A 26,915-nucleotide genomic window follows, 5' to 3' on the forward strand; every position below is an offset into this window, starting at 1 on the left:
TCGCCAAAGTCGAAGGACAGACCTGTGACGAAATATTTCCTGTACAATTTTGACGAAAAATAGGTCTTTTTTCGTGGGAACTAACGTTATAAGCGGAAAATCATATCTCGGCCCGCAACACGTATTTCTCCATACTGTTGGGTTCCTAATGGACAAAATATATAATGGACAAAACAAGGGGAAAAATTGCAAAAGTCCAAGGATAGACGTGTGACGAAATATTTCTAATACAATTTTGACGAAAAATAGGTCTTTTTTCGTGGAAACCAACGTTATAAGCCGAATATTATATTTCGGCCTCCAACCCGCTTTCTACCGGGCTCTTTGGTTCTTAATTGACAAAACATATTCGAGTACAAGGAAAATAATCGCCAAAGTCCAAGGACAGACCTGTGACGAATTATTTCCAGCACAATTTTGACGAAAAATAGGTCTTTTTTCGTGGAAACCAACGTTATAAGCAGTAAATCGTAAATAATTTATAGAAATTTAAATAAAAATTATATAGTCATCAAAACACAAATAAGGAACTTTAAAAAAAAAAAGACGTGATATCAAACCATAAACTTCCTTTAGGGAAAAAAAGGTTGGGACAAGTACATTGATGGTGTCGTGTTTGCTGATAATTCCATCCATAAAAAAAATTTGGAAACTGATGCCTCATTCTTCTTATTTGATTCGAACAGATAAATCAATTGAAAAAAATTCCATCTCATTTACGTCCAGCATTAAAATTTATTATATCAATTCGAGGCCAAGTATTTTCTAATGAATTGAAAAAAGTTACCACTTGAATTACGTGCAGCACTAAAATTTATGATATCAATCGGTGGACAAGTATTTTATTAGTAACTCCAAATTATGACATTATTAAATTGTTCTAAGAAGCTTTTAAATCCAAAAAAAATCACATCAAAGCTAGTCATTTGTTACTCTATGGTGGCAGAAACTTATAAGAAAATCGATTTTTCACCCCTCCGGGCCGAAGTTGCCGCATTCCGCCTACGTCGGACAGAAAAATCGTATCAAGAGACTCGGTAGAGTCTCGGGACAAGTACATTGACAGCCCTGTCGTCTGCTGGCCCGAGACTCTCGCCGAGACTATACTTTCTCTGAATAAAACGATTCGCCGTGGTGGGGGTAAAATTGGCATGTGCTTTTATTAAATTACGAAGCTCAGGAGCCATTTAACAACTTGAAAATTGAAGTTTAAGCCAATTGAGTAATTCTCTTTCGATTCCGCCCTAAATCAGCTTGATCGGTAGCGTATTTGCTGAGAAAAAACTTTGCACGGGCTCAAGATTATGCAAAAGTTACCAACACATTCAAGAATTTATGCGTCTGTATTTATAAACACCATCAAAGGCACTTTGATGCTCTCGAGTTTCTGATTCGTTGGATCTGACGACATCCATTTTTAGACGTTGTGATTGGTTGTTGAAATTAGTTGTTGATGATTGGAAATCTGACGTCAACTTCAGAACGTAGCACACGGCGCAGCACAGCTGGTAACGGCAGTCATAAATTCGACCGATATACATATAATAATATGTACAAACCATGTGTCAGTTATTGATCGTATGAACAAAGCTTCGACATTACGAAGTGTGTGCGGGATCAATAAAAAAATAATTTTCGTTATCCAAAGAAGTGCATATTACTATTTATTTTGTTATTTGTGATATATTAAACCGGTATTAAAGCGGCCGCGTAAATGTAGTCTGTGATGTGTGTATGAAAAAGAATATAAAAAATGCGTGATGCATATATGTCAACGAAACTTTTCAAGATTTCATTATTTCGTTCGATTGGAAATAAGTGTTGACTGAAATAATCCTTCAATTAAACCAGAGTACGAGAAATATTGTCCAGTGCGAATATATTGTCAGTGGCGTGGTTATATATCATGTGTACATAGGTTATATATACGAATAAATAGAACAAAAATACACGCAACTGTTAGAATGATATTAGAAACTTTAATTGAATAAATGTTTTCTAATTTATTTCTTGTGTCGTCATTATTTTTAAACATCCCCATATTTTGCTTGATATTCAGTTTGGCTCTGCCCTCTCCGATCCTTGTTTTCACCCGCTCAGTTTGCAGCGGATCGATTCATATTATTAATTCGTTCCCTAATATGTGTTCTATGATTTTCTACTCTTTCATGATGATTGTGGTAACATGATTCGAGAGGTTTCTAACCATGATCTTGAATTGTACATTTTGTAAATCAGATTTTCAAAAAAAAATCTGGTCTTGGTATAGTGTGTAGTTATTCTTTTCCCATTAGGTCTGTCGAGTGATAAATTTGGAAACTTTTCCAGAAAGCCTTTGGATGCTTTTTTTGCTAATGATATGAAAAGTCGTATCTTAGGAATGAGGTATGCAAACACAAATTTTGATAACAAAACTTATAGAATGACATGTATGTTGAGTATTTCCACTTTGCAAACTACAAATATGGAATTATTATAAAAAAAATTCATTCCGATAAATCTACTGTTGCTCAGTTTTGGATGCGATCAAATATGATGCCTACCAACATCCCCAGAAACTTACAGAATTGCTGAATGCAATGTGCGCTATGTCATTTTAATGTAACATCATGACTTTTGACAACTTTTCATTATAATGCTGTAGATTCGGATCATTAAAATACTGCAAAAATCTGCAAACTATACAATTTAAATACTGTGCCATTCATTTTACATTTTGACTCTAACTGTAACATCTGTATGAAGTAAAAAATTGATTATAAAAGTCTTCAGTTGCTCATTTATGGATAGATTTGAAATTGCTGTCTTCGAAGCTCATTGCGCAGATACATTGAACCGCAGCAGATACCTGCGAACTCTGAAATTTCTGTGGATAAATATATATGCGACGGATCACCCCTTATCTTTGATTATGGTAATATGTAAGGGAACTTGGTTCGGCAAGTTTTTAAGTGTTCCTTTTCAAATAGTATTGAAGTTTGTATGACTGATATACAGCGAATACTTCCAAACTTTGATATTTTTGTGTTGCAGCATGTGTGCCAATCATTCAAATCATTTACTCCAACCGTATCATGTAATCTAGAAAATTCATCACAAAAGTCTTCCGCTTTTCTAAATACTTCAATTTTCCTTTTTCTACTCCATTGTGAGTTTTTGAATTTCTAAATTCATTTCTGAATTGTCCTGAAATGGTTTTCCTCCAAAACCAATGCAGGTACCTTAAACGTCTTTGAATTCTGTTGCTTTGTTGAATTAAGTTCGCTTAGTTTTTTTTGCTGCTTTGAGTTCTGGCATAATAAATGTTAGAAGTTTTCGGGTACTTTTTTTCAGCAACTATCAAACTGTGGATAATTGGATCTCAGCGGCCACTTGCAAACTTTGGAAATATATTTCATTGAGGGCACGTTTTGGATGAAATGAAATCTCTAGATTCAGAATACAAAAGCGACATTTAAAGTGGGCAAATCTTTTGGATTTTTCGTGTCTTGAATTTGATCTATCTTTCATTTGAATTTTGAAGAAAAGGGATAAATAAAATCTGTTCTATTAAGGAAATCTTTACATCAGTTCTTTCTTGGTATGAAGACTTGGAAAAAATCGCCAAAGGCCAAGGACAGACAGGTGACGAAATATTTTCAGTACAATTTTGACGAAAAATAGATCTTTTGTCGCGGAAACCAACGTGCCGAAATATTTCCAGTACAATTTTGACGAAAAATAGGTCCTTTTTCGTGGAAACCAACGTTATAAGCCGAAAATGATATCTCGGCCCCCAACCCACTTTCTACCATTCTCTTGGGTTCCCAATAAGCATAGCAAATTAGAGTAGAAGAAAAAAAAATAGCCCAATTCCATGGACAGACCTGTGACGGAATATTTTCTGTACAATGTTGACGAGAAATTTGTTGTTGTTCGTGGAAACCAACGTTATAGGCCGAAAATCATATCTCGGCCCGCAACACACTTTTCTCCATGCTCTTGGATTCCAAATAGACGAAACATATTAGAGTACAAGGAAAAAAATCGCCAAAGTCCAAAGACAGACCTGTGACGAAATATTTCCAGTACAATTTTAACGAAAAATAGATCTTATTTCGTGGAAACCAACGTTATAAGCCGAAAACCATATTATGGCCCATAACACGCATTTCTTCATGCTCTTGGATTCCCAATAGACAAAACATATTAGAAGACAAGGAGAAAAATCACCAAAGTCCAAGACCAAACCAGTGCCGAAATATTTTCAGTACAATTTTGAAGAAAAATTGGTCTTTTACGTGGAAACCAACATTATAAACCGAAATTCATTTCTCGGGCCTCATCCCGGATTCCTCCATGCTGTTGAGTTTCTAATAGGCATAACATATTAGAGTATAAGGAAAAAAATCGCCAAAGTTCAAGGGCAGACTTGTGACGGAATATTTTCACTACAATTTTTACGAAAAATTGGTCTTTTATGGTGGAAACCAACTTTATAAGCCGAACATCATACCTAGGGAAAATAAGATTGGGAAAAGTACATTGATGGTCCCTTATTTACTGATAATTTCATGAAAAAGATTATCCCATAAAAAATGTTCGTATGAGAATGGAATCTATAAAAATGTACTAAGCAAATAATTCATAGAAATTTATACTAAAATCCTATAACCATCATAACATAAAGGAGGAACTTTTGAGAAAAAAGGCGTGATATCAAACCATAAACTTCCCCTAGGGAAAAAAAGGTTGGGACAAGTACATTGATGGTCTCTTGTTTCTGGATGGCATAGAAAAAAAATTTAGAACCAGGAAAAAAATTCTATAAAAATAATAAACGAAAAATTGAAAAGTTCAAAAAAATTCAACAAAAATAAAAAACAATCGAAAAAATTCTGTAAAGAAAAATAAAAAAATTTCAAAAAAATTCATAAATATTGAAGACATTGAAAAATGTACTATCCAAGTTACATGTAGTATAAAAATGTATGATATCAATTGGAGGCCAAGTTTTTATTGATAATTTGGAATATTTATCCAACAAATTGAAAACTTTAATGAAATTCATGATAATTATTTTCACGAAAAGAGTTAATGAAAAAAAAGTCATAACGGAAGTTACGTGCAGTACTAAAATGTATTATATCAATTCGAGGTCAAGTATTTATCAGTTATTCGAAATATAATCTCCGGCGACAAATGAGCGTTGAGAATCCTTGTCGGGCTCACAACGTTTTATCAAAATTACTAAAAAATTAATGGAAATAAAATCATTAAAAATTCACATGAAAGTCATTCGTTACTTCAACAAGGTACACACTTTAAAGAATCGATTCCCCTCCGACTTTCAGGATCCCCTGGTATTATTCACAACATTCAACTTCGCTTGGATCGGTACAAATTATGTTCAAATACGTCTTAAACGTACTTGTCCGGCCCATCACTTTTTATTCAAATTGCTCATTCGAAAACAAATCAGGGCTGTTCTATAATGACAAATATAATAAAATGGATAGAAATAAAAATAATATCTCTAAGTAATTTGAACTTGATTGTTCGCAAGTTCGTATAGCAATATCCACTTCTCATTTTCTTCAGTGAACACATACCATTCGGTAAGAACCAATGAAAATGAGAAATATCCAGGCACATTACTAGAAATTTTCGAACCTACTCAGCCATGAAATGTTTTTTTTTCTATAGTCACGTACACATTTTGAAAAATATCACTAGTCGAGTACGACACGTGGATTCCTGGAATTTGGAGAAAAATGATTTTGTTGTGAATTGACACCATATAATATAAATAGATTAATCAACTTTATCTTTCATTTTCGTTTCATTTTGACAAGAGCGATTCGAAGGAAAATTATTTTCTCGGGAATTACTGTTTCTTAATATTAACACATGCATTAACTTGATTTGTTTTCGAATGAGCAATTTGAATAAAAAGTGATGGGCCGGACAAGTACGTTTAAGACGTATTTGAACATAATTTGTACCGATCCAATCGAAGTTGAATGTTGTGAATAATACCAGGGGATCCTGAAAGTCGGAGGGGAATCGATTCTTTAAAGTGTGTACCTTGTTGAAGTAACGAATGACTTTCATGTGAATTTTTAATGATTTTATTTCCATTAATTTTTTAGTAATTTTGATAAAACGTTGTGAGCCCGACAAGGATTCTCAACGCTCATTTGTCGCCGGAGATTATATTTCGAATAACTGATAAATACTTGACCTCGAATTGATATAATACATTTTAGTACTGCACGTAACTTCCGTTATGACTTTTTTTCATTAACTCTTTTCGTGAAAATAATTATCATGAATTTCATTAAAGTTTTCAATTTGTTGGATAAATATTCCAAATTATCAATAAAAACTTGGCCTCCAATTGATATCATACATTTTTATACTACATGTAACTTGGATAGTACATTTTTCAATGTCTTCAATATTTACGAATTTTTTTGAAATTTTTTTATTTTTCTTTACAGAATTTTTTCGATTGTTTTTTATTTTTGTTGAATTTTTTTGAACCTTTCAATTTTTCGTTTATTATTTTTATAGAATTTTTTTCCTGGTTCTAAATTTTTTTTCTATGCCATCCAGAAACAAGAGACCATCAATGTACTTGTCCCAACCTTTTTTTCCCTAGGGGATACACACCTCGGGCAGGAAAAAGTAAAGCCTGAGACCACATGTTTGTCAGCTTCGGCTTCGCCTCGGCCGACAATTACATGTGATCTGAGACTTTCCTTATTTTCCTGCCCTAGGTATTGAGACGGCACTCCCTTTTTCACTACACACAAAATGACATTTGAATCACGCGCCACGCGAGCTTGTACTCAACCGCTCGACGGGACTCTCCGTGGCTCGGCGTGAAGGCTATCGCCTCATAGAAATCGACTCTTTTCTTTCATAATTATATTTCTTTTGTGTTCCAACACCTCAATTAATACAAAATTTACAAGAGGCAATAATTAATTAATTAAAACAAATCAAAAAGTCAGTCGAAAAGACAATAAAGAGAGTTCAGGTAAAACTTGTCCAGAAAACTCCAATTGCGTGCTGGCTCCAACAGAAATGACCAGTCACGAGCGAGCATTTGGTTCCAGGGGAAATAATGATCGAAAGTGATCATAATTTATTCATTTAACGTTGATTAAAGAAAAACTTGCTTTATTTAAGCTTGAAAATGCAAAATACAATTTTTGTTCGCTAAAAGCAGTTGATTTTATACGAAAATCATTTATTTTACAAAAGCGAGGGAAAACAGCCTCTAGTTTGTCCAATTACAGTTCGAGCGGGAATTGGAGAACCAATCCCAGAATTTAGCAATCGAAACTCTGGTTCGAGATTATTTTCCAAGCGAATCACAGTTCAAGTTTTTAGAATGAATTATGATCATTATTCCTTTGTCTGAACGAGTATAAAAGGCCGTGCGGAGCAGCAACGGCAGCTCATTTCTGAATGAGCTCTCGCTTCTAGTACAGAGGTAGTGACTCTGGAAAACAGTGACTCTCGAGGATAAGCTCCAACGAACCAATAACCTTAAAAAAGTCCAAATTTCACGCCGAGAGGGAGGGGACTGTGCGATTCCGTTCAGGCCAAAGATTCAAGGGTGATTTCCTATCCATTCAGTTTGAGAGGGAGGGGACCTTGCGATTCCGTGGGGTCTGAAGATTCTCAAACTTGATCCATCTTTGTACTTGTCCCAACCTTTTTTTCCCTAAAGGAAGTTTATGGTTTGATATCACGTCTTTTTTTTTTTAAAGTTCCTTATTTGTGTTTTGATGACTATATAATTTTTATTTAAATTTCTATAAATTATTTACGATTTACTGCTTATAACGTTGGTTTCCACGAAAAAAGACCTATTTTTCGTCAAAATTGTGCTGGAAATAATTCGTCACAGGTCTGTCCTTGGACTTTGGCGATTATTTTCCTTGTACTCGAATATGTTTTGTCAATTAAGAACCAAAGAGCCCGGTAGAAAGCGGGTTGGAGGCCGAAATATAATATTCGGCTTATAACGTTGGTTTCCACGAAAAAAGACCTATTTTTCGTCAAAATTGTATTAGAAATATTTCGTCACACGTCTATCCTTGGACTTTTGCAATTTTTCCCCTTGTTTTGTCCATTATATGTTTTGTCCATTAGGAACCCAACAGTATGGAGAAATACGTGTTGCGGGCCGAGATATGATTTTCCGCTTATAACGTTGGTTCCCACGAAAAAAGACCTATTTTTCGTCAAAATTGTACAGGAAATATTTCGTCACAGGTCTGTCCTTGGACTTTGGCGATTATTTTCCTTGTACTCTAATATGTTTTGTCAATTGGGAACCCAAGAGCATGGTGGAAAGCGGATTGGAGGCCGAGATATGATTTTGGTTTGTAACATCTGATTCGTCGAAAAAAGACTGATACCGCACAATCAGTATCCTAGAGAAGAATATTATACACGAATGCTGTAGGATTGTAATATATTTGATATTTCCTTACGGTTCGAAATCATTTTCGTTGTGTGATTTAAGAAGTTTTGTTTACATTTTTTTGTGGTATAATGCGAAAACGGGCGATCATCAATGTAAATGTCCAAATTTTTTTTCTCCGAGAGAGGATTTTTACGGCTTGATATGAAATCTTTTTTCTGTGGTATATAGGCATAAATGTATATAGTTGACCAGAGCGAGACCGAGTGCTGTATATATGTGTGTGCGTGTGTGTATTCGTGTGTGGTTTTGCGTGTGTGAAATATGCTTGGTATGTGTATTGACGACCGAGGCCGGATTATCGACCGTGTAAATTCTTGGAGACAGTTCGACCAGAGATCCCGTGTGGAGATCACCAATATTGAATAAGCTCAAATAAATCGGCCATTTTCCCGTTTCTCAGTTTCTTTATTTCTACGACCTTAATATCTCTTACAAATCTCAGAAGTGGGATTAAGACAACTAAAGCCCCTCAAAAAAAAAAAAAAAAGGGAAAGAATACTCAGTCGGGATCTCGGAAAACTCGTGGTGTCAAAAAAAAAAAAAAAAGTGAAAAACGTGGTTCGATATTACGTAATTATCGACGGTGTGCGAATTCGGGGAAATCGAAGCGAAATAGTCGTGGTAATCTCGCAAGTTCGCTCGCGACTTTGATCCGAATTTTATGGTAATTATCGAAAGCGCGTTTCATCTCTTTTTTTCGAGGTGTTGTAGAACTAGAGGAGACTCCGGCCTAACGGACGTGGCTGAGAGAAAGGGGGTGAGGATTTGAAACATCGTTATTGGGATCGTGAAGATCGCGAAGCTGAGAACGGACTGTCGGCAAAAAGAAAAATTTCTTTCTTCAAGCGATCTAATTTGTGTGAAAAGAAGGCTGGGAACGGAACGCCAAGTACCTTCATCAGAGTTAAATTATTTTAAAACGTGACGACTAACCGACAAATTCGAAACCACGTGATCCGGGCGTGATTTATGTGGTGCTGTTTACGTACTTTCGGAGACTCGGTTTATTTTGACCCTCGCTCGGAGAGCGAAAGAGAGAGACAGATAATAAGGAGCACACAATCTCAAACGAATCGCGAATAGGCGCGGCCGATTAGGACATATCGAACTTGCTGTAAGAGTGTAGTGACTCACAGGAATATACGGCGATAGTCAGTGTGCGTAGCTGTGAACGCTGTGGGCAGTAGCTGTTCGCTCAAGCGCTGAGTTTTCGATAACAACATATTATGAAGGAACCGGGAGACTTTACGGTTCTCCAACTGAAAGCGAAGCTTCAGGAACGAGGACTCCCTTCCACCGGTACAAAAATCGAACTAATCGCTCGATTACAAGAGAATGATCCAAGTGGTGAGTGGAGACAGGATTTTGAGGAATCGTCGAGCCCATCAGGCGAACCATCATCACGAAATGACCTTCCATGCCCTGAACCAGCGATAAATACTCAAAGGGAGATCGATTTATTAAGGCGAGAGCGTGATCTCATGGAACGTGAACTCGAGCTAGCACGACGCGAACTCGAACTACTGCGGGGGAGCACATCCCCGGCAACTGTCGAAAGACAATCAAAAACAAACATCAAAGTCCTTTCGGATCTCCTGAGCGAGTTCAATGGAACCCAAAGCACCTTTTCGAACTGGGTAAAGCAGTTACAATTACTGAAAACCTCATACGACCTGGACGACTGCGCGAGTAGAATTTTGGCGGGATCGAGGCTCAAGGGCAAGGCCCTCGATTGGTTCCACTCAAAACCTGAGCACGTCGAGATGAGTCTCGAACAGTTATTGGAAGAAATGCGAATAATGTTCGATCATCGACCAAACAAAGTTGCTCTACGCCGACAATTCGAGAGCAGAACATGGAAAAGTGGGGAAACTTTCAGTGATTATCATCACGACAAGGTCATACTGGCGAATCGAGTAGGAGTACCGGAGGACGAGATAATCGACTATGTTATCGATGGGATCCCAGACATGCGACTCCAGGATCAGGCGAGGATGCAACAATTCGACAACAAAACTTCAATGCTAGAGGCCTTTGAAAAAATCTCGCTTCGCTCAGTTAAGGGAGAGGGAAAAGGCGGCAACAGACACGATTATAACTACAGGACCACGCAAAGGCAACCACCAGCGTCGGTCGGCCCGAGTAGAAGCACGCACGCAGATACAACGGATCCTCGTTCGACACCGAAATGTTTTCATTGCCAAAAGGAAGGCCATCTGAAACCTCAGTGTCCCGAGCTCCCAAAGAGAGGAATTATCCGGGCAAGCGAGTCGGAATACGCCTCACCTATTGTGTTGGTGAGGAAGAAAAACGGCGAAACACGCATGTGTGTTGATTACCGCGCTCTCAACAAGATCACTGCTCGAGATAATTACCCTCTCCCGTCGATAGAGGACCAGCTTGACAATTTGCAAGGGAAACAGTATTTTACAATGTTAGAACTGAAAGACGGGTTCCATCACATAAACATCGCGGAAGAATCAATTCGATATACTGCGTTCGTTACCCCTTTAGGCCAATACGAGTATATAAAAATGCCTTTCGGACTCAAAGTTGCGCCGGCAATGTTCCAAAGGTGGATAAATAATGTTTTGCGAAAATTTATAGACCGAGGCGATGTGATCGTATACCTCGATGATTTTTTGATTGCTACCGAATCTATCGAGCAAAACTTGCGCATCTTCGAATCCGTTCTCGAGACACTGGTAGCAAACAAGTTAGAACTCCGCATTGACAAGTGTAAATTTTTGTTTACCGAAATTGAATAGTAGATATACAACACCGGTTCTGGATATTCTGCTGAGTCATTGTCACGATGACGTCATCATCTAGAACCTTCTAGAACCTTCGATGACGTCATTTCGAATGTTCCAGAATGATGACGTCATTGATGACGTCATTTCGAATGTTCCAGAATGATGACGTCATCGATGACGTCATTTAAAAAAAAATAAAAAAAATAATAAAAATTTTTTAAAATGACGTCATTTCGAATGTTCCAGAATGATGACGTCATTTCGAAATGAGACGTTCTTTCCTGTTTTACCGACTGAACGAAATATTCTATGAGACGTTCTGTTCTTTTTCCTGTTTTACCGACTGATTGATACGACATCATTTCGAACGTTCTGGAACGATTCGAACTGGATCCAACGGAAATGACCAATCAGATGATTTCGAATATTCCAGAATTATGACGTTATTGATGATTTCATTTCAAGATCATTTCGAAAGTTCTGGAACGATGACGTCATTTCGAATGTTCCAGAATGATGACGTCATCGATGACGTCATTTAAAAAAAAAATTAAAAAAAATAATAAAAATTTTTTAAAATGACATCATTTCGAATGTTCCAGAATGATGACGTCATTTCGAAATGAGACGTTCTTTCCTGTTTTACCGACTGAACGAAATATTTTATGAGACGTTCTGTTCTTTTTCCTGTTTTACCGACTGATTGATACGACATCATTTCGAACGTTCTGGAACGATTCGAACTGGATCCAACGGAAATGACCAATCAGATGATTTCGAATATTCCAGAATTATGACGTTATTGATGATTTCATTTCAAGATCATTTCGAAAGTTCTGGAACGATGACGTCATTTCGAATGTTCCAGAATGATGACGTCATCTCGAAATGAGACGCTCTTTCCTGTTTTACCGACTGAAAATTTTGGAAAAATGTTGGAACCGTAGATGTCGCAATTAATAGGAAGCCTGATAATAATACATTCCAAGAATTTCCAAATCTGATTGATGACGTCATCCTGATTTTTAAATTCTGGAAAATTATGTGTCAGAGTGGGGATGTATCCTATAAAAGGGATTTTTCCTTTATCGTCACTTTATGCTGAACACTTGAGCGATACCGTTAACAACAAGCCGAACAATGGAAGCCATTTTGGATTTGCAAGGTTTTAAGATGCCTATCAATAAATTCGTATTAAAAGAGCTGGCAGTCATTAAAATTTATCCCAGTGCGGAAGCTTACGAGGAGTTTGGATGCCTTCTAGTTAAGCCTCCATGTGAATGGGATAGTTTACCAGCCAAGTATAAGAGTCAGAATAAGTGGTGTGAACGCAACCATCATGGTATCCCATGGAATACCGGTGATATTCCTTATGATGAAGTGAAGAACGTATTTGACATTATTTTAAAAAATGTGAGTTTTCTTTATGTGAAAGGATTGGAAAAAAAGCAATGGATCACCGATATTATAGGAAATTCAAAGTTGATCATTAATATGGAGGATTTGGGTTGCCCCGCATTGCGAAAATTACCAGCACCAACATATCAGCATTACAAGTATCACAATGGGGTACGCGAATACAATTGTGCCTTTGAAAATGTTCAACGTTTGAAGGAATGGTATTTGAAGCATGGTGTTGAAAATTCATCATTTCCACGATCCTTAAGAATCTTCGCTACATTGGGAAGTCTGAGAGCAATGAAGACGGAGGATATCGCTTGTCTTCCTCAAGAATTTATTCTAACTTATGCATGGAAGGACATTGACGATGTATGGGACAGACTTGCTAAAGAATGGCGTATCGATGAGGATTTCATGCGTTATCGCCGATGTCGAAAACACCATCAAATAACGGATACCGATGAATTCGATGGACCTATACCGTTAATCATAAATTGTCTCAAATGTCAATTTTTTTCTGAAAATCTGTATGATGAATAAAATATTTACATGTTTTCAAAATGTTTCCAAGTTTTTTTGAAATCTAACAATACTGCTTATAAAAAGAGATAAATATCAATTACTGATTAAGAAAGAAAATGACTCATCTTCATCTTCAAATATGACGTACTATAGTTCAGTCATGAGTCGCACTATAGAACAACGTAGCAGCGATAGTTCGAGCATGCTTGCAACATGATGCTCTGTGGAGTTAACCACGTGGAGAAAAAATAATTATTTATATTTTTCTGGGTTATCTAGTGACGCAAATATGTATAATCAAGTTTGCTCTATGATCCAAGAAAAAGTTTTGTATTATTACCTGCTTATTCAAATACGTTTATAACACATATTTTTCCGTAGTGGTGCGTCTTATCTCCTGTAACCTGATCTTCTTTTGCGTGATTCAGTGATGAGAGACCCACGAAATATGCATTACGCAATTATTAGTACTAATTGTTTAATATAATGTTTTATGCGAAGTACCCTTTATAAAAAATTTGTTGCATATGAATTTGTAAATAGTTATAATATTTGATAAAAAAAAGCTATGGAAATGCATCTGAACTTTAAATGATTATATATTGAATATTCTTACTGATCCATACTTTTGTAGAAACTTCAAGAACCATCTATCGTTAAGAAAATGTTCTATTATAAAAAATATCATTTTTTCCATTTGAAAACAATTTTTGATTGTGAGTATTCTATCACTTTTATCATTGAAAACATAATATACATTGTTTGTTCATATAATTTTTTACTTTGAATATTATTTTGAAATTTATTTATTAGAATGTTCTCGAGATTCTTATAGAAGTATATGAAGAGATTTCTAGAATTATTCAAACAATTTTGAAAACTATCTAAAGTAACCTATCATTTTACTTGATTCAAAGAAAACATTTTGTAAAGAAGTCTGTATATTTGTATTATAAACCAATGTAATGTTATAATTAATTTTTAAAAGAATTTATCGAGAATTTATATAAGTCGTATTTAAATCTTTCCCGAATCTATAAACATAAACATTTGAGCCTATATAAAACGACGCATCGACGAGTTGGACCCATCAATCGCTGAGAGTCACCGAACAATCCACGTCATCAATAAATCAAATTTCGTGAGTAATTTTTTAAAAGTCTTCCAACGTTAATTGTGCGGATTGTTAACTAAAAAATCATAAAAAGTGAAGTGTAAGAATATTCCATAATTATATTTTTTATTCGAATTTCTTAAAGATCATGCAATCGTCAACCAACACCATAACGGTTTCGATCAACATATCGAAACCGTGGCTTTCGGCGTGCCCAAGAATGCTTTTGGAGAGTATCCTACGACGGGCGCTACGGCCATACATCGTAGCAGATAACGATGTTTCTGTGAAAATCGCTGGGATTGAGGCCCAATTGATCGAAGGATATCACGGTGAATTTTGGTTTGTACCAAATAATTTCCTCAACGAGGAAAACGATGATGACGACGTCATCGTAGTCAACAACGAAGACAGCGACGAAGACGATGATGACGACGACATCGTAGTCAACAACGAAGACGGCAACGACAATGTCATCGTAGTCAATGACGAAGACGATGATGACGACGTCATCGTAGTCAATAACGAAGACGACGACGAAGGAATCGTGGTCAACGGTGAAGACAACAACGACGACGTAGTTGTACTCAATTAATAATGGTGAGTAATTACATTTTTTTAAATTAAACTTCTGTCTGCAAACGTTTTTTTTTTCACACCTCATGTCTCTAAAACGTGGGTGGACCGTTTGCGTTTCATTCATTATTTCGCGAAAATTCAATTTTTTCATAATTTTTTCTATTCAACTGTCAACGAGTCAATGTTCTTGCTCAGACACGAACGGTTAAGAATTATAATTTCAATAAATTTTTCTAGAAATTAATGTATGTTTATGTTTTTTTGTTCAGTATTATCAACTGCGGATGGCTCGTACCACGATCGTCATTATCATCATGATCATGATTATGATGATCATCATCATCGTCATTCACAGAATCATCGAGAAAAAAATAAATATAAATGTTATTACAGAGTAATTTCTATTACAGAGTATTTTCTTGAATAAACGAACGATTTATAATTTCTTACGTTTTCTTTATTTTCCGCTGACCTGCCTCACTGTGGCTGTTCGATTGACGATACGTTTCACATTCTGACTCAGGAAATAATCATAACTAAAATATATCTAATTTCGAAACCTGATAAAATTCGAATGTGTTGGAATTGAAGAAGTAAAAAATTTTTCTCTCCAAATTTTTCAAAAATCCCATCGTTTTACAGTAATCTCAATCAATGTACTCGAGATTCCGCTGAAAAATATAAATGAATATATCGAAAAATCGAGGAGACAAAATGTTTTATCTCAACTCGCGACCCAGTTGAAAAATCAAGCGATTCAAAATACCAACGTTTTTCCAAAACGATGTAGCACCCGTAATAAAAGTCGTAGAGACTTTTCAAATACACCAAAGTAAAGCTAAATGCCTTCTCCTCAAAATACGCCTTGTTGCATTGAAATATCTAAACCAGCGGCGCAATAGTACTAAAAAGAATATGAGAACTTTATCGAAAACTTTTCCCCGGTAATATATGAGGCATTCCATGCGGTTTCGAACAGTCAAAAAGTTGACTTCTAACAATTAAAATTTTGTCAAATTTCTTAATTATATGAAAAAGAGACGTGTACATTCTTTCAGAATTTTTCGATCCCATTTTTCGAGTTTTTCAACTTTTGAAAATTTTCTAAATACCTTTATATTCTGAAAGTTTACGATCAAACCGAAAAATGTTCCAGACAGAAAAGTTGTAGTTTTACGTATATTTTGTGAAAAAATTTTTGTTTGATTTTTTCGAGTTTAAAAAATGACTATTTTCATCAAAAATAGACGAATTTGAAGATTATAAAAAATGTTTATTTGATCACCACGATTCGATAAAACATCAATATTTAATTCAGAGCCAGAAACATGAGGTTTATACCATAAAACAGAAAAAATTAGCTTTGAGCTGGCAAGATGATAAGAGAATTCTGTTACCTGACACAACGGACACTGTACCATACGGTTATAAGAAAAAATAAAAAACTCATTTTTGTATGTGTGTGTGTGTGTGTGTGTATTTATTCAACAAACCTCAATTTTCACCCCTTGGCAGATCGGGGGTGAACACGACTCCATAGTTCTCGAAAAATCCCAACTCAATTTATCAACGTTCAAAGTAGAAATTTTTGGTTGAAAAAAATTTGCAAAAAAAACCTGATAAAATTCGAATGTGTTGGAATTGAAGATGTAAAAAATTTTTCTCTCCAAATTTTTCAAAAACCCCATCGTTTTACAGTAATCTCAATCAATGTACTCGAGATTCCGCTGAAAAATATAAATGAATATATCGAAAAATCGAGGAGACAAAATGTTTTATCTCAACTCGCGACCCAGTTGAAAAATCAAGCGATTCAAAATACCAACGTTTTTCCAAAACGATGTAGCACCCGTAATAAAAGTCGTAGAGACTTTTCAAATACACCAAAGTAAAGCTAAATGCCTTCTCCTCAAAATACGCCTTGTTGCATTGAAATATTTAAACCAGCGGCGCAATAGTACTAAAAAGAACATGAGAACGTTATCGAAAACTTTTCCCCGGTAATATATGAGGCATTCCATGCGGTTTCGAACAGTCAAAAAGTTGACTTCTCTTAACAATTAAAATTTTGTCAAATTTCTTAATTATATGAAAAAGAGACGTGTACATTCTTTCAGAATTTTTCGATCCCATTTTTCGAGTTTTTCAACTTTTGAAAATTTTCTAAATACCTTTATATTCTGAAAGTTTACGTTCAAACAGAAAAATGTTTCAGACAGAAAAGTTGTAGTTTTACGTATATTTTGTGAAAAAATTTTTGTTTGATTTTTTTCGAGTTTAAAAAATGACTATTTTCATCAAAAATAGACGAAAATAATTTTTTGTCATTTTGAGATTGTAAAAAATTGGGGTGGTCCATTTGATATGGAATACCCCATTTAAGTTCTCGCTGTCATATTGTAAAGAGAAGTGATTCAATAATTACATAAAAATTTCTCGTTAAACTGTAATTATCGCGATCACCCCCTGATCATGATTACAGTACGAATTCTTTGCGGTAATATTGCAAAAAAATACAAAAAAAGTTTTTTTCAAAAATGTTCATGTTTTTCATGTTTTAATCAGCCATATTTTTTCCTTCATGTCTGATCAGAATTTTGAGCCTGTATTCTGAAAGAGCATAAAATTCTACGTTAATATATCTGAAAACAACATTTTTTCAACACCGTTAACTTAAAAAATAATCGTGATGAAAGATTGGTAAAAAATCGGGGTGCTTGGGTGTTAATGGGTTAAGAAAGAAAATAACTCATCTTCGTCTTTCAAATATGATATACGATGGTTCTGAGCCGCACTATAGCACGACATATTCGCGATAGTTCGAGCCTGCTTGTAACACAATGCTCTGCGGAGCCAGCCACGTGGAGAAAAAATAATTATTTATATTTTTCTGGATCGCCGAGTGACGCGAAATAATCAAGGATAGCAAAAAGTGATGCACGTGCGAGAACTGTATTTCGTGAGAGTGAGGCAGGTCAGCGTAAAATAAAGAAAACGTAAGAAATTATAAATCGTTCGTTTATTCAAGAAAATACTCTGTAATCATGATCAGGGGTGATCGCGATAATTACAGTTTAACGAGAAATTTTTATGTAATTATTGAATCACTTCTCTTTACAATATGACAGCGAGAACTTAAATGGGGTATTCCATATCAAATGGACCACCCCAATTTTTTACAATCTCAAAATGACAAAAAATTATTTTCGTCTATTTTTGATGAAAATAGTCATTTTTTAAACTCGAAAAAAATCAAACAAAAATTTTTTCACAAAATATACGTAAAACTACAACTTTTCTGTCTGAAACATTTTTCTGTTTGAACGTAAACTTTCAGAATATAAAGGTATTTAGAAAATTTTCAAAAGTTGAAAAACTCGAAAAATGGGATCGAAAAATTCTGAAAGAATGTACACGTCTCTTTTTCATATAATTAAGAAATTTGACAAAATTTTAATTGTTAGGAGAAGTCAACTTTTTGACTGTTCGAAACCGCATGGAATGTCTCATATATTACCGGGGAAAAGTTTTCGATAAAGTTCTCATGTTCTTTTTAGTACTATTGCGCCGCTGGTTTAAATATTTCAATGCAACAAGGCGTATTTTGAGGAGAAGGCATTTAGCTTTACTTTGGTGTATTTGAAAAGTCTCTACGACTTTTATTACGGGTGCTACATCGTTTTGGAAAAACGTTGGTATTTTGAATCGCTTGATTTTTCAACTGGGTCGCGAGTTGAGATAAAACATTTTGTCTCCTCGATTTTTCGATATATTCATTTATATTTTTCAGCGGAATCTCGAGTACATTGATTGAGATTACTGTAAAACGATGGGGTTTTTGAAAAATTTGGAGAGAAAAATTTTTTACATCTTCAATTCCAACACATTCGAATTTTATCAGGTTTTTTTTGCAAATTTTTTTCAACCAAAAATTTCTACTTTGAACGTTGATAAATTGAGTTGGGATTTTTCGAGAACTATGGAGTCGTGTTCACCCCCGATCTGCCAAGGGGTGAAAATTGAGGTTTGTTGAATAAATACACACACACACACACACATACAAAAATGAGTTTTTTATTTTTTCTTATAACCGTATGGTACAGTGTCCGTTGTGTCAGGTAACAGAATTCTCTTATCATCTTGCCAGCTCAAAGCTAATTTTTTCTGTTTTATGGTATAAACCTCATGTTTCTGGCTCTGAATTAAATATTGATGTTTTATCGAATCGTGGTGATCAAATAAACATTTTTTATAATCTTCAAATTCGTCTATTTTTGATGAAAATAGTCATTTTTTAAACTCGAAAAAAATCAAACAAAAATTTTTTCACAAAATATACGTAAAACTACAACTTTTCTGTCTGAAACATTTTTCGGTTTGATCGTAAACTTTCAGAACCCTAGGGAAAAAAAGGTTGGGACAAGTACATTGATGGTATCGTGTTTGCTGATAATTCCATCCATAAAAAAAAACTTGGAAATCGATGCCTCATTCTTCTTATTTGATTCGAACAGCTAAATCAATTGAAAAAAATTCCATCTAATTTACGTGCAGCATTAAAATTTATTATATCAATTCGAGGCCAAGTATTTTCTAATGAATTGAAAAAAGTTACCACTTGAGTTACGTGCAGCACTAAAATTTATGATATCAATCAGTGGACAAGTATTTTATTAGTAACTCCAAATTTTGACATTATTAAATTGTTCTAAGAAGCTTTTAAATCCAAAAAAAATCACATGAAAGCTAGTCATTCGTTACTCTATGGTAGCAAAGACTTATAAGAAAATCGATTTTTCTCAGACTTTCAGGATCCTTGGTATTATTCACAAAATTCAACGTCGATTGGATCGATACAAATTATGTTTAAATAAGTGTTAAAAGTACTTGTCCGGCCCATCACTTTCCGTTTAATTTGTTTATCCAAATAAAAATCAGGGCTTGTCTAGAACTGATGGTTCACAAGTCACAAGTATTCATGCAGAGGGAATTGAGAGAATTATCTTCAAGTAATTTTTACTTAGTTGCACTAATTCAATAAAAAACGGAAACAAATTATTCCGCAATATACGAGGGATTTTATTCTGCATCGATAAATGAAACAAATTGTACATAATATATATGTTCAAGCTTCCAAAATAACTCTCCAGTTTATATTCAATGATGTCAATTTTTACTTCCTACTTATTCTTCCAGCGAACGAATTCCATACGGAATAAGAACTAACCTATACTATTATTAAAAGCATTAAACTAATAATGAATCGCATTTCAACAAATTTTTAACCAGATTCTGCCATACAATTTCGTTTTTTTATGATTGATTTTTTATTGAATGAATAGTGATGGGCCGGACAAGTACTTTTAACACTTATTTAAACATAATTTGTATCGATCCAATCGACGTTGAATTTTGTGAATAATACCAAGGATCCTGAAAGTCTGAGAAAAATCGATTTTCTTATAAGTCTTTGCTACCATAGAGTAACGAATGACTAGCTTTCATGTGATTTTTTTTGGATTTAAAAGCTTCTTAGAACAATTTAATAATGTCAAAATTTGGAGTTACTAATAAAATACTTGTCCACTGATTGATATCATAAATTTTAGTGCTGCACGTAACTCAAGTGGTAACTTTTTTCAATTCATTAGAAAATACTTGGCCTCGAATTGATATAATAAATTTTAATGCTGCACGTAAATTAGATGGAATTTTTTTCAATTGATTTAGCTGTTCGAATCAAATAAGAAGAATGAGGCATCGATTTCCAAGTTTTTTTTTATGGATGGAATTATCAGCAAACACGATACCATCAATGTACTTGTCCCAACCTTTTTTTCCCTAGGGGAAGTTTATGGTTTGATATCACGTCTTTTTTCTCGAAAGTTCCTTATTTATGTTTTAATGAATATATAATTTTAATTTAAATTGCTATGAATTATTTACGATTTACTGCTTATAACGTTGGTTTCCACGAAAAACGACCTATTTTTCGTCAAAATTGTGCTACTTTGGCGATTTTTTTCCTTGTATTCTAATGTGTTTTGTCAATTAAGAACCAAAGAGCATGGTGGAAAGCGGGTTGGAGGCCGAGATATAATTTTCGGCTTATAACGTTGGTTTTCACGAAAAAAGACCTATTTTTCGTCAAAATTGTACTGGAAATATTTCGTCACAGGTCTGTTGTTGGACTTCAGCGATTTTTTTCCTTGTACTCTAATATGTTTTGTCAATTAGGAACCCAAGAGCACGGTGGAAAGCGGGGTGGAGGCCGAGATATGATTTTGGCTTGTAACATCTGATTCGTTGAAAAAAGACTGATACCGCACAATCAGTATACTAGTGAAGAACATTATACACTAATGCTGTAGGATTGTAATATATTTGATACTTTCTTACGGTTCGAAATCATTTTTGTTGTGTAATTTAAGAAGTTTTGTTTACATTTTTTGTGGTATAATGCGAAAACGAGCGATCATCAATGTAATTGTCCAAATTTTTTTTTCTCCGAGAAAGGATTTTTACGGCTTGATATCAAATCTTTTTTCTGTGGTAGTTCTAAACCACAAAAAATATTCTTAAATAAGATTTTCTCAAGTTCTCCAATGTTTCTATTGTGATATTTAAAAATAATTCTCCTTTCTCCAATGATTTTCTTTAAGTTTTGTACAATTTATAACAGTTTGATATTCTTCGAATGTTTGAAGTGATATCCTCAATTTTTCAACCATTTCGAACGTGTCTATAATTTTGTGGGATTAAAATCATATTCCGTAAGGTTTTTCAATATTTTGTATCATTGTGGAATTTTCCCCCTTCATTTATAAATTTTGTTTTCATCTGTTTTGATGAAATCATTGTGAATAAAGAAAACATGAAGATTTTTCCATGAAACGAATTTTTGGATTGATTTTCCTTCAAATTTGACAGAAGGAGAAAGAAAAAAATATATATAATGTTCACCAAGTCCACCAGAATTCGCAATTTTCACATATGTTTAATGAATTCTAATGCCAGTTATTTTTATTTCATTAAAAAACGTGCTTCCAAGGACTTTTTGAAGCAATCTTTTCCATTCGTATTATCATTCCCAGAGATAGAAAGTTGACGCACCTACGTCGATGCACAAAATTTTCAAACTCTGCATGTAGCCACCAAGGTTCAACCGGACAAAAGAAAAAGTATGAAGTGCGTCAAGACCAACAGAATTGCTTACTTTTTAATATGAGCATTGCATTTTGAAAACATAACTTCTTATGCCATTCATAAACAGGCCATCGCTGACTTTTTGTATCATTCATCATTATTTTTTATTATTGATTATTATTTATAAACCATTTCCAAATCCTATAATTCATGTATAATTTTTATTATTTGTAGATATCCATATTCCATAATCAAAAAAAGGAAGTACTAATACCTGGCATGCATGTCAATACACAGAATTTTCCAAATTTGCAAGTATTCGCTGCGATTTATTCATCTAAATTTTGGTACAGACAGAAAAAATTACCACCGATTCATAAAATTTATTATGCCAAATCTAAAAGGAAAAAAGACAGCGCACTTGAAAGTGAACAGAACGCATAATTGTTTCATGTATCTCATTCATATATTACAGTTGGAACCAAAAAGTGAAAAGATTGGCACACCTACCGCTTCGCAGGAATATCAAAGTTCATAGGTATTCGCTGCGTACCAGTAATACAAACTTTGGTGCTATGGGGCAAAAAACTTTAAAATTACCCGAACCACATTTTTGAAACTTATTATGGCATATTCAATAAATAAAGTGACACATACGCTGCATGTTGAAGTAAATCAAATAGTGTAATTTATTATGTCTCCATGGTTATACACAGACAAAATATTTGATCACATCCAGAAATGATCAGGCGTAGACTCACACACATGAATTTTTTAATCCATAATGTCAATCGTAAACATGGTCTGGAAATACTCAATATACGTGTCGCTTCATCATGTTGTCAAACTTAAGATGTGTTCATTGCATTTGGAAGATACAAATTTTGATATCACGAAAAATAAGTAACCAATGACTTATTGAAATGAATTTCCAAATTCATCATGCAACAATTCAAGTGAATATCTATGTATTTACATGGCCCAAAGATTTTTTAAAACTCGTGTTTGTAAACAAGCAATCATGAAAACTTTTTGTTATGAATTTTCCAATTTATTGACATCAATATGAGGAAATAGAAATACGAATGTCACTCGAATTGTCTAGAAAATGAATAGAAATTGGTATGGATACACTGTAAGCTAAGGAGGTGGGAAAAAGGGCCTGGTGAACACGGCCAAACGAAATGAAAGAAAATATGACAGCAATACATTGAATTAGACACTTTTACTTGACCGAAGTTTTTCAACATTTATTTGCTTTCATTTACATACAATCACGCATATTTTTTCTATAATGTAATTACACAACATGAAATTTCTGTTTGGAAAGAACGTTTGAGAGGTTATATAATGAGCGAAAGTTTATTTTTCTCACATAACTCCCGTTGAAAATTTTTGAAGAACCAGAACCAGGATTGCAACAAAATTATGTCATAAATAAACGTAAAATCAAAGAATTTGTACAAGGAGAAATTTCCCAATACTAATATATGTTCGATATAACAAACACTCGCGAACCGATTGCGATGAGCGTAAACTAACCCACATGGTTTTCACAAAACTTACATAACATTTTTTTTTTATAGTCATATAAGAATTTTGAATCGAATTCATACAGCTCGCACTATTTCTCCGAAATTTTATCATTCAGATCGCTGTTGCTATTAATTTGCTCATGCCATCAAAAACTGACAGATGGCGATGTACTATATATCACGTCAAAGTCACTATATGTCTGGTTTTCGTAATACTGTATGACACCACATACCACTATTTTTAATAAAATAAATACATATTTAACACTTTATTAGATGAAAAATATTTTTTTGTCACCCCGCACTTCGTAATGTCGAAAATCTGTTTGTTATAACATCAATAACTGACGGCTGACTGATGGTCTTGTATATATATTCATAAACTGTATTCCGCTGGAACGGTACAGCAAGTGTCCTGACCAATCACAACTCATTATTTCTGTAGCCGGGATCCCGGGACCCGAGCTTCCATAGAAATGGGTTATAGCTGGCATCAAGAGGCCTTTGATGGTGTTCTGTACAGACACAGTAAATCCATAGATGTGTTAGTAACTTTTGCATAATCTTGAGCCCGTGCAAAGTTTTTTCTCAGCAATTACACCACCGATCGTATTGATTTTGGACGCAATCGAAAGAGAATTTCTTAATTAGCTGAAAGTTCAATTTTCAAAGTCGTACATAACTCATAGGCTTCGCAATTAAAGAAAATCACATGCCAATTTTACCCCCACCACCGCGAATCGTTTTATTCAGAGAAAGTATAGTCTCGGCGAGAGCCTCGGGCCAGCAGACGACAGGGCTGTCAATGTACTTGTCCCGAGACTCTACCGAGTCTCTTGAATATAAAGGTATTTAGAAAATTTTCAAAAGTTGAAAAACTCGAAAAATGGGATCGAAAAATTCTGAAAGAATGTACACGTCTCTTTTTCATATAATTAAGAAATTTGACAAAATTTTAATTGTTAGAAGTCAACTTTTTGACTGTTCGAAACCGCATGGAATGCCTCATATATTACCGGGGAAAAGTTTTCGATAAAGTTCTCATATTCTTTTTAGTACTATTGCGCCGCTGGTTTAGATATTTCAATGCAACAAGGCGTATTTTGAGGAGAAGGCATTTAGCTTTACTTTGGTGTATTTGAAAAGTCTCTACGACTTTTATTACGGGTGCTACATCGTTTTGGAAAAACGTTGGTATTTTGAATCGCTTGATTTTTCAACTGGGTCGCGAGTTGAGATAAAACATTTTGTCTCCTCGATTTTTCGATATATTCATTTATATTTTTCAGCGGAATCTCGAGTACATTGATTGAGATTACTGTAAAACGATGGGATTTTTGAAAAATTTGGAGAGAAAAATTTTTTACTTCTTCAATTCCAACACATTCGAATTTTATCAGGTTTCGAAATTAGATATATTTTAGTTATGATTATTTCCTGAGTCAGAATGTGAAACGTATCGTCAATCGAACAGCCACAGTGAGGCAGGTCAGCGGAAAATAAAGAAAACGTAAGAAATTATAAATCGTTCGTTTATTCAAGAAAATACTCTGTAATAGAAATTACTCTGTAATAACATTTATATTTATTTTTTTCTCGATGATTCTGTGAATGACGATGATGATGATCATCATAATCATGATCATGATGATAATGACGATCGTGGTACGAGCCATCCGCAGTTGATAATACTGAACAAAAAAACATAAACATACATTAATTTCTAGAAAAATTTATTGAAATTATAATTCTTAACCGTTCGTGTCTGAGCAAGAACATTGACTCGTTGACAGTTGAATAGAAAAAATTATGAAAAAATTGAATTTTCGCGAAATAATGAATGAAACGCAAACGGTCCACCCACGTTTTAGAGACATGAGGTGTGAAAAAAAAAACGTTTGCAGACAGAAGTTTAATTTAAAAAAATGTAATTACTCACCATTATTAATTGAGTACAACTACGTCGTCGTTGTTGTCTTCACCGTTGACCACGATTCCTTCGTCGTCGTCTTCGTTATTGACTACGATGACGTCGTCATCATCGTCTTCGTCATTGACTACGATGACATTGTCGTTGCCGTCTTCGTTGTTGACTACGATGTCGTCGTCATCATCGTCTTCGTCGCTGTCTTCGTTGTTGACTACGATGACGTCGTCATCATCGTTTTCCTCGTTGAGGAAATTATTTGGTACAAACCAAAATTCACCGTGATATCCTTCGATCAATTGGGCCTCAATCCCAGCGATTTTCACAGAAACATCGTTATCTGCTACGATGTATGGCCGTAGCGCCCGTCGTAGGATACTCTCCAAAAGCATTCTTGGGCACGCCGAAAGCCACGGTTTCGATATGTTGATCGAAACCGTTATGGTGTTGGTTGACGATTGCATGATCTTTAAGAAATTCGAATAAAAAATATAATTATGGAATATTCTTACACTTCACTTTTTATGATTTTTTAGTTAACAATCCGCACAATTAACGTTGGAAGACTTTTAAAAAATTACTCACGAAATTTGATTTATTGATGACGTGGATTGTTCGGTGACTCTCAGCGATTGATGGGTCCAACTCGTCGATGCGTCGTTTTATATAGGCTCAAATGTTTATGTTTATAGATTCGGGAAAGATTTAAATACGACTTATATAAATTCTCGATAAATTCTTTTAAAAATTAATTATAACATTACATTGGTTTATAATACAAATATACAGACTTCTTTACAAAATGTTTTCTTTGAATCAAGTAAAATGATAGGTTACTTTAGATAGTTTTCAAAATTGTTTGAATAATTCTAGAAATCTCTTCATATACTTCTATAAGAATCTCGAGAACATTCTAATAAATAAATTTCAAAATAATATTCAAAGTAAAAAATTATATGAACAAACAATGTATATTATGTTTTCAATGATAAAAGTGATAGAATACTCACAATCAAAAATTGTTTTCAAATGGAAAAAATGATATTTTTTATAATAGAACATTTTCTTAACGATAGATGGTTCTTGAAGTTTCTACAAAAGTATGGATCAGTAAGAATATTCAATATATAATCATTTAAAGTTCAGATGCATTTCCATAGCTTTTTTTTATCAAATATTATAACTATTTACAAATTCATATGCAACAAATTTTTTATAAAGGGTACTTCGCATAAAACATTATATTAAACAATTAGTACTAATAATTGCGTAATGCATATTTCGTGGGTCTCTCATCACTGAATCACGCAAAAGAAGATCAGGTTACAGGAGATAAGACGCACCACTACGGAAAAATATGTGTTATAAACGTATTTGAATAAGCAGGTAATAATACAAAACTTTTTCTTGGATCATAGAGCAAACTTGATTATACATATTTGCGTCACTA

At 34.3% G+C, this 26,915-nt stretch overlaps 2 protein-coding genes across 5 annotated transcripts in view; one reads left to right on the forward strand and one right to left on the reverse strand.

The window, feature by feature from the left end:
- LOC122418072 (extracellular sulfatase SULF-1 homolog) overlaps positions 1–26,915 on the forward strand; it is a 192,542-nt gene that overhangs the window by 106,918 nt on the left and 58,709 nt on the right. Inside the window, exons 1-2 of one of the 3 annotated variants that reach the window (XM_043432087.1) lie at positions 14,017–14,878; positions 15,127–15,930. The exons of 1 other annotated variant lie outside the window; for it this stretch is intronic. In XM_043432087.1, coding sequence (XP_043288022.1) covers positions 14,427–14,873 — 447 coding nt within the window. In that variant the 5' untranslated portion in view covers positions 14,017–14,426 and the 3' untranslated portion in view covers positions 14,874–14,878; positions 15,127–15,930. Of the gene's footprint in view, positions 1–14,016; positions 14,879–15,126; positions 15,931–26,915 lie in introns of those variants that run through there. One more of the 3 variants, XM_043432086.1, reaches the window with a different exon arrangement.
- LOC122418073 (transcription termination factor 4, mitochondrial-like) lies at positions 24,429–26,339 on the reverse strand. 2 transcript variants are annotated; one of them, XM_043432090.1, is made up of 3 exons: positions 26,051–26,339; positions 25,478–25,932; positions 24,429–25,229 (listed from the first exon to the last, which is right to left on the reverse strand). In XM_043432090.1, the coding sequence occupies exon 2, from the start codon at positions 25,927–25,929 to the stop codon at positions 25,483–25,485; it is 447 nt and encodes a 148-aa protein (XP_043288025.1). In that variant the 5' UTR covers positions 25,930–25,932; positions 26,051–26,339; the 3' UTR covers positions 24,429–25,229; positions 25,478–25,482. The 2 variants fall into 2 exon arrangements, with proteins under 2 accessions (XP_043288025.1, XP_043288024.1); XM_043432089.1 differs by having other exon boundaries at positions 25,478–26,339.

The sequence above is a fragment of the Venturia canescens genome, chromosome 11 (assembly GCF_019457755.1).
Source record: "Venturia canescens isolate UGA chromosome 11, ASM1945775v1, whole genome shotgun sequence".
Classification (NCBI taxonomy): Eukaryota; Metazoa; Arthropoda; class Insecta; order Hymenoptera; family Ichneumonidae; genus Venturia; species Venturia canescens.

Coding starts and splice junctions, on each gene's coding strand:
- LOC122418073 (XM_043432090.1), bottom strand. CDS start 25,929: ATGCAATCGTCAACCAACACCATAACGGTTTCGATCAACATATCGAAA.